The 9,165-nt window shown below is 36.2% G+C and overlaps 1 protein-coding gene across 1 annotated transcript in view; it reads left to right on the plus strand.

Annotated features, from left to right (window-relative positions):
* The first annotated feature begins 958 nt into the window (after positions 1-958).
* Positions 959-9,165, plus strand: part of TUBGCP3 (tubulin, gamma complex associated protein 3) — a 49,911-nt gene continuing 41,704 nt past the window's right edge. Inside the window, exons 1-4 of the mRNA XM_009892155.1 lie at positions 959-980; positions 3,389-3,496; positions 5,326-5,393; positions 8,757-8,834. Of these exons, the coding sequence (XP_009890457.1) occupies positions 959-980; positions 3,389-3,496; positions 5,326-5,393; positions 8,757-8,834 (276 nt within the window). The remainder of the gene's footprint in view (positions 981-3,388; positions 3,497-5,325; positions 5,394-8,756; positions 8,835-9,165) is intronic.

Here is a 9,165-nt window from a genome sequence, read left to right on the forward strand (position 1 = left end):
TTGTACACGTTTGCCGGATTTTGCAATTATCTCATCAGGTGACTAATGACAGTAAATGCACTTGATTTCTTATTGTATGGGTCTTTGTTTACTTGAATTTAATCTAGACCCCCCAAAACATAAGGAACAGCAGAGAGGAAACACAGCACTTAAATCTTTTTGATATGAACAATTTTGTTCAGAAAACAAAGAATTTTTAAACAATGAATAAACACATTAAATATAGCATTGCTTACGTGGAAAAACCGTGCATTGTCATTCAGTGTAAATAAATAAAATGTAATGCTCTGATTTTTATTTTTTTCTCCAAGCATTAAACTTACTGATAATTACGGTATAACTCATAGCACATACTGAAAAGTTAGCAGAAACAGTTAAATGAATAATGCTCAGTTGTCCAAACATAGCAGAATTATTATTTTTTTTAAAATCAACGGGATATTTTCTTATTCAACACTTATTAAGATAAACGTACTGTGATATACTGCAAGATCATAAATGTATAGGAAACAAGTTCATTCATTAAAGTTAAATATGTCTATTTCCTGTGGATTTTGCGTTGCAAGTCTTCTCTTCAGTAACCCCCCTGCAGACCTCAGCTGCAATACTCCCAGCTTGTATTTTCATTCCGTGTGGCTCTCTCCAGAAATCCCTCTTCCCTTATCCTCCAGATCTCTGTTCCGCTGTGGTCGGGGCAGGATGCAGTACCTGATACTGCTAATTCTGAGCTGGCAGACTGGAGGGACTACTTAAACACTGAAATTTCCCTGCAGTCTTCCTCCCCAGGGAGAGTTGTTTGGATGTTTGTTCTACCAGTCCCCAGTTTCTATGAAACCTGTTTAACTTGATATCCCTGAGACCTCTATCAAATTAGTTTTTGTAAAAAAAAAAAAAAAGTGAAAGGGCAATTCCTAAGGGATAGGGTCATGCAGGTGGACATAGAAGTTAATTTCAGAACATGGTTTTCCTTGGAAAACAAGGTAATGTGCCTAGTGAGCTAGGAGGAACTGTAGGGGGATGTTCTTGTGGCTTTGTTATGATTGGTGGTGTGCATGTCTATGTGTTCATCATTGTTTTTTGTTGTTTTTTTTTGTTTTTTTGAGAAGTCATCTATTTGTGTGAGGTTTTTTTAATTGCTTCTTTCTCTTTATATTTTTCTATAATATGTATTGAACTAGTTTCGTGGTGATCCATTCTCTCCTGCTTCTTAGTGGGTAAACAGTAAGGGAGTTTATTATTTAATCTAGATACATGTCATAACTGATGAAGTACTTGGATATCAACCCTTGATCCTTCTCTTGACTTTAGTTCATCCAAGATGCTTGACCTGGAACTCTTTTAGCAATTTTATTTTAAATTTGTAGCCCATGTTAAGTCATTACAACAACACGCTAAAAATATGTGGGAATTACTAGGAAAGCCTGGCTCTTACCTAACTGCTGCTGGTTGTGGAATAAACGCAAGATAAAACTCTGGCTGTTGTTTGGGATAACTTAGTGCTGATATTTGACTTTAACTGGCCTTGCAGAATACTTTTGGAAATCTTTAGTTGTTCTGTAATGACATGCATTATACTTATGTGGAATTGTTTCTGAGTAATACTTAACTTTTCTCACCTGGTTCATCCGTTCATTTTAAGCTATCAATACCTGAACTATTAAATTATTTTACATTTGTATTTTCAAGTCCTTATTGCAATTGAAAGGTTCCATAGTCTAACAGTAGAACTGTTCATTCTGGGAGGAATTTAAGTCATGCAGATTTGTGGCCTCACATTTTCTTCCCTGAAAGCAGAATGATACTGTTGTTCTTTTGTAGTCCAATATTGTCAAATACTGTTAAATACTAGTGATTGTGTCTGAGCAGACTTTTTTCCCCCTTGTGTGAAGTACTGCTTTGTGTCAACTGGTTAATGTTTGCGGGTCTACAGTTGTATTCTAGTACATTAGGACCAGTGGGTGGCATTTAAATCACAAGACAGTAAAAAAATGAGCATTCAAAAAGAATGTAGCGCGTTCTGATTTCAAATTTCTCCTTTCCATAAATTTCTGGATATTTTCATGCATGTAATCAATAATTGACTCCTAGTATCTCCCAAGTGATTTTTTTTTTTTTCAGTTGTAAATATTAGTGAATTTAAGAGATGATTCAACACTTAAAATATTTCTGCTTCTAGTGGATGTTTACCCTATTCCATTTTTCTGTTTCTTTTATACATATTTGTCCATGCCAGCATCCTTTCTTTTTCCTCGGCTGAACCATTGCTTCATTACTCTACAGTTTTCTCTGAAAGTTGACTTCTTAACTGACTAAATGAAGCACATGAGGACTCTGACGCATTTGTGCACATAATTGTTATACACAAACCAGACTTAATGTGCAGAATTGCTTAGATTATTTTTTTTTTCCTGAAGTCAGGAAAGGTAAGGATTCAAGTAGTTGACAACACTGCATTTACACTTACTTTTCTTTATGTACCTTTCCCTTCATGTTATTACAGTTATTCCTATATGAGGAGTAGAAATTTATCTGACATTTTGTGAGGGCACTTGACGTGCCTGTAGGGTTATTGTTTGATTGATTTTTCAGGTCAATAAATGGGAACACGACTATGTTGTAGAAGCATTAATACTGAGCTGGCCCTATCTCACTGTTACCAGACTACTAATCTTCCCAGAGAGCAGAGATTCTTGCACTAAACCAATACTGTTCAGCCATAATATTAAAAACAGAAGTATTGCGTGATGAAGGAACAGTGGAGGGAGGTCACTGGCTTGTGACCTCTCCATTAGTGTCTATATTTTGCATTGGAACGCGATGCCAGTATCTCTCAGCTAGCTTTGAACCTCGGTGGTAAAACCATGTAAACTGGTTTAAAAACAAAACACGTAAAACTAACACAGAGACTGGTAAAACCACTGTTGTGGATCCGAGTAAAGATCCACAGGTAGGATAATCCAGTTTTGGTGTCTGGTGAGAGAGTGTGCCTGGTGGACAAGGCTATATTGTTCCTATGTGTGAGCTGAATCGCGTGACTTCGTACCAAGTCCCGCAGAATTTCGGTCTGTGGAGAAGGGCAGAGCCATTTGAAGTATGCTAATGCTCTCTCGTAAGTAGGTAGGCATAAGTGTCTCCTCTGTCAGCACAGAATAGGAAAGGCTTGTTCACAAATTTAAGCGCAATTATTTTGCGGAGTGCAATTATTTTACTACCCTCTGGTTAGAAGTGTGTCTAAGGATTATAGTATAACATTATCTGATCTAACCCAGGTGCATTTCTGTCAGATTCAGCCATAGCAATGCACCCTCATGTCTAACTTTTAAAAATTAATTTGTTTTAATAGAAATGTAACACTCTGCTTAACTGAGTTTTCCTTTTTGTCTTTCAGCTGATGCAGCCCAGCAGTTTCAGTATGCAGTGAGAGTTATTGGAAGCAACTTTGCTCCCACTGTTGAACGGGATGAATTTCTTGTAGTGGAGAAAATCAAGAAAGAACGTAAGTGCATTTTTGTTTGTTTCTTAGAAATAGGAATGGAATTTCTTCAAGAACTTACCTGATTAGTTTATTCCTTGAAAATGGGACAACTCTGCCTCACAGATAGATACCTAATCTATTACTAATGCTCACCCCCTGAAATCTCATGATGGAAATTCCATTAATTCCCCAGTTAATATTCCTGAGTGACTACTTGTATTCACAGCTCTGATTTTTCTGAATGCTCAGCTTAGTCTTCCCTTGCTGCCACTTACTTCATATTTTAGCTACCATGAAAACAAGGATCGATTAATAGTGCACTTCTTTCTCTTTAATAGTACTCAGAATTTATGAATTCATAGTTCTTTTTAGAAGACTGGTATTTTTGTGGTGTGCACTTCAGAAATATTACACTTTGGCACAATTAACTTCATGAGCACCTGTGTGAAACTAGCTGAATGAACCTCCTGGGAATTGATTGTGGCTTACCTGATATTTCTTGCCTTCAGTTCCTCTGCAAGTTTTAACTGCAACCACCTTCTTAAAACCAAAACTTTAGATGGTGACAGTGTAAGTCATGTTGCAGTTACATTCCATTGTGCTCTATGCTGCTCTGAGTCAAGTGTTGCCCTGTGTGAATCCACTGCGGATGTGATGCATTCTTCTTGAAAAGCCAAATACTGCTTTCAGCAGATTATTTGCTCTACAGTAAAATGTCCAGAAACAATTACTTGAAGTGTGCTAATTAAATTAAAGCTTCATATTTGAGCTTTGAATATTCAGTCAGGGAGATTGAATTAGGGTAACTGAAGTCAGTGGTTGTAACTGTTTTAAAGTACGCGTGTATTTCTTGCTGACATAAAGCTTCCATGCAAATAAGCCCATCAGATTTGCCCCTAGGTGCCACTCCAAAACATTGTATTCTACAGTATATATTTTCTATGTGTTTTAGCTAGTACTAGCCAGCACAGCATTTATTCTTTGGGTCTATTGCCAGGAGTTTTGAAAAGGGATATATCCATCATCTTCCTTTTCCCCAACTTTAGCTTGTAGGCTGATGTTAGTGGTCATGAAACAAGTAACTGGATATATCCTTCTAACTTTGCGTTTATTTTGGAGTTACGAGGCAATAAGTGACTTACTTGGCAAAATGTACTTAGTGGCTTTTGATGCCAATTAACATTTCTAACATTTAACAGCCGATTTTTTTATTATTAAGGTTTCTTCAGAGGTCTTTGTTTTATCTCTTTTTTTTTTTTTTTTTAAGCATGGATCTTTCTGGTGTAGCATGGCTTGTCTGAAGATATCTGAAAGCTTGAAGATATTTTTCCTCTAAGCAAAGAGGCAACTGTAACTGGCAGTGATCGAGACTGTTATTTTTCTTAATATATAAAAGTTGTGTGACCTTGAATTATGCTTGACTTTCAGCAGGTGGCATTACTACCTTTTTTCTTGCTTTTATTGCCTAAAATAGGAACGATTACACTTAGTTTTGTGAAGGGCTCTGTAGCATTGTTTAACCCATGTTTGCTTTCAGTCATGTTTTAATTCATTACAACTGCAGAATGGCAGACTAGACTTTAAAAGGACACTTTCTGAGAAGATGTATGTTCTTATTGCTCTAAGAAAAACAGGTACTTATATTGCATTGCTTTTGATGCAAGAATATTCAGGGCTGCAATGCAGATAACATGAAAACAGGCAAAACTGTATGAGTAAATCAAGTGAAACAGTTAAGCATCATTATACTTTCTTGGGTACATTTTCTAATATACCACAAATATATAGTTGCAGATATGACTCTCATACTTTTTTTAAATTTTTAATCTATATTTCTTTTTCTTTAATAGTTGTGCGACAAAGAAGGGAAGCGGATGCTGCTTTGTTTTCAGAACTTTACAGAAAACTCGGTTCCCAGGTAGTAATAAATATATAAAGAGTAAAGAAACTGAAAGCACACACAAGCATCCTTCTGATGTTGTAGAGTTGTTTTGGAGAGTTCTCAAGTCATTAACAGCATTTTTACTGAGAGGATGGTTAATACTGGAACAGGTTGCCCAGGAAAGTTGTGGAGTCTCCATCCTTGGAGACAGCCAAAACCTGACTTAACAGATTCATGAGCAACCTGCTGTAGAGGACCCTGCTTTAAGCAGAGTGCTCTATAGAGCAGAGGACTAGACAATCTTCAGAGGTGCCTTCGAACCTCAACCATTTTGTAACTTCTGTGTAAAAGTTTACAAGATACTTTTTTTTTTTTTTATTGTAAGATGTTTGGTATTAATTAGAAATTAATTTTGATTTAATTGTAAATCAGAAGAGAATAAAGGATACATTTTTAGTGTGAGTCCAGTTACATGAAGGGGCACTTCATATGAAGAAAGGAATTCTGCAAAAATAGTATTCATTTTTTTATATGTAAACCCAATTAATTTTCTCACTGTCACTTATTTTACAGCAACACCTTGCAAGTATATTGATTTTATTAATCTAGGGTTTAAACAGTCCTCATGGTTCTGAATTTTGAAGTGCTCCAGGACTCTAATGTTGAAGGTTAAGGGTTTGCTGACTTTGATTCTGTTAACACCAGTGTAACTGCTGTTAACATTACTGCATGTTGATCTTCTGACAAAAGATGTTAGTGTATAGAAAGCCCACGATGCAGGAAGATAGATCAGGTGAAAGGAGGGAAAGATGCTTAGAAGTTTAGCTGAGGTAGGTGAAAAATGGCCGCTGCTAATCTATTCTGGATTCTCCAATAAAATCGAGTATTTAGCAGGGTAGAATATGGTGGGCAGTAATAAAATAACATTCACAGTTGTCATTTGCACATACCTGATTTTTGGCAACAAAAATTAGTTAATGTAAAAGGTGATGTTTTTCTATGTAACAGAAAATTTGTCCTTATTTTGCTCATTCTATTTAGAAGAATTTTTTTTCTCTGTTCTGCTTTTTATTCATGAATTTACGTATAGGTCATGGCTGAGTTTTGCAGGATAATACTAAGATTTCAAGATTACAAAATAGTGATTCTGTGGAGCGTATTGACTACTTGAAAGTCGGTTCTGTCCCTCCCTTCATCCATACTTAACTTACTAGTTTGTTAGTGCTTGGATCTAAAGTTAGTGTGTAACTCTTCCTCTATTCCTTATGCTGTGAGTTTGTGTATTATTTGCGTTGGTTTGTACAGTAAAGCGAGTGTCACTGGTTTGCAGACATCTGTTCCGATAACCTCAGCCATTGTTTTCAGCCTCTTCTTGCATGTATTGTACTATGTGATCTTGCTCTTTTAATACAGATTTTCTGTAACGTGTTTCTGTAGCTTATGTACTATGTTGCCATACCGTTGCATTTGGCAAGCAAAGTACCTGCAAAGCATGATGGCTGTAAACTTTGAAACAAAATGCCTTGTCTGTGTTCATATCAGTTTGATTATTCTTCCAAATGTAATACAAGCTTACATCAGCTATCTCCTCATATTTCGCTGCCTGCTCAAATGTTTGAGGTTCTCTTAACCTTCTGTGTTGTTTTTTTTTTTCCCTGTGCTAGCATATTGTGTACATGAAATGGTATCATCTGAATGCTGCCTTCTTTAAAATTCACTCTACCAATTATTATTTAATCTGCTATTTGGTTTATTACTAATGGTGGATAGTAATTTATTTTCCCTGTGAGCCTAGGGAAGGACACAGAAGGAATATGTGTTTTCTGACTTAATGCATTTTTTTCTTCCTCCAGCAATTCTCTTGAAAGCAACTAGAAGAACGAAAAAAGCTTGTGTGAATCTGGTTTAGCTTTGTTTCATCCATTACTCTAAAGAGAAAAGGAGGCCGGTGCTTATTTTAGTGGCATCTTGCCAGTTGAGGAAAGCATCCTTCTTGAGGCACTTAGACTTCTTTTATCCTGGCCAGTAGAAGAAGCTGCTCCTTCTTCAGCAGTTGTTAATGAGTTGCTGGATTAGTTATTTGCAACAGATGCAATGCCACTACTTTTTGGTTGTTGATGAGATCAAAGCAGAAGATAATAGACTTCTGTGTACATAATAATGTAGAGAGTCTCCTTCTACTCTTATATAATAATATAGAGCTTTGGTAGGTTTGGTTAGTGGGCTCTGTCCTGAAGAAAGAAATGTTCTATGGCCAAAATTCTTATGCCATGTAACATATACACACAAAATGCATAATTTGCAGAAAACCAGGAAAAATAAACACATTTTCATTCTCACCTTTTTCTAAAAAACAGAATTTCAAAGTGACCTTGAAAGTGCTTTTTGCAAGATTGATAGCACTAAATTATGTTGCTTCATAAGGGATGGAATCTTTGTTGAATCTTGGTATGACTGAAGTTTTCCTTTATATTCGACATTGCTTAGTATTCCAGACCATAGCTTGATCCATACTGTGAGGGAACTTGCATGAGTTTCTTTGACTTACTCTGCTACTTAATTTCAGTATAAGGTTCTTTGTCCTTGATCAATTCAGGTGCAAGCGTTAGTGTCACAGAACTAGAGTAACATATCTAGAAACATGCTATCTAAAAGAAAACATTTTAATATTTGCCATAATTCTTCTCTTCAAAGTGAGCTTTTGTAGTTTGGGCTTTAGCATTGTTCTGTCTTCTGCTGGTAAGCTTTCTGCTGAGATGTAAAGCGACTGAGAGTGTTATTCTAACAATCTGTATGTATCTGCATATTTGTCTGTTTGCTAGAGACTATATTGCGTATTTCTCAAGTTTTGTGTTAATGGTGTCTCTATTTTAAGCTGTGAAAATTTTGGTAGCTCTCTTAAATGGCATTTAAAGTAATAGAAATTGAAACCCTCAAACTTTTGATGCCTCCCTGTAAAGGAGAGTGAAGGGAAAAGTGGAGAAAAGACCTGCTTAAAATTATTCCAAAAGTTTTCTTTCATCAACTTAAAGTTAGAGTTGTGTCCGTGTCTGAGATGTTTTAAATGGTGAGAGCGTGTGGAAATGCTGGTGAAAGTTCAACTCCATATAAACAGCTTTCCTAGTAGGTATGAGTTTTAAATTGAGTGTAGTTGCTGATCTCGGAGCAGGTGAGAGTTCATGATTTGAACACAGCGGAGAAAATTCATAAAATTAGCAATACAGAGGCTGCACTGCACATTCCAAATATACTCAAGATTGTGGCTCTAAGTTGGTCTTATTTGTGTGGAAAATCGATTTATATGTGTACATGATAGTAAGCTGAATAATTTAAAAAAAAAAAACCAAACAAACCCAAAACCTTTCAATTAATCAGTGTTTGTCTTCATCTTTTTTAAAGGGCATTTTGAAAAACAAATGGTCAATTCTCTACCTCCTGCTTAGCCTTAGTGAAGATCCACGTAAGCAGTCTAACAAGGTAGGTGAGGAGACCTTTGTTACTTCTGAGGAACAGTAAATGTGTATGACTTATTTCAGATGTCATTTAGATTCACTATCCAGACTTCAACAGGTTGTGTTTGTGGTGGCTGTGTGTGAGGCTGAAAGGAAGAACCCACTTGACACAAGTATCTGCAGTTTTTTAATACTAAGTAAATGTAAAATTCTGAGCTGTCCAACATTTGAGGCTGAAATTGTGACTTTATTGGTGGGTGGGTTTTTTTGTTTGCTTTCTGCTTGGTGGTGTGATGTCTGCTCATGTGCTAATGAGTTTGAAATGGAGTAGAGAAAGCAAAATTCCTCTTTTGGTT

This window comes from Charadrius vociferus, unplaced genomic scaffold (genome assembly GCF_000708025.1).
Source record: "Charadrius vociferus isolate BGI_N301 unplaced genomic scaffold, ASM70802v2 scaffold218, whole genome shotgun sequence".
NCBI classification, from domain to species: Eukaryota; Metazoa; Chordata; class Aves; order Charadriiformes; family Charadriidae; genus Charadrius; species Charadrius vociferus.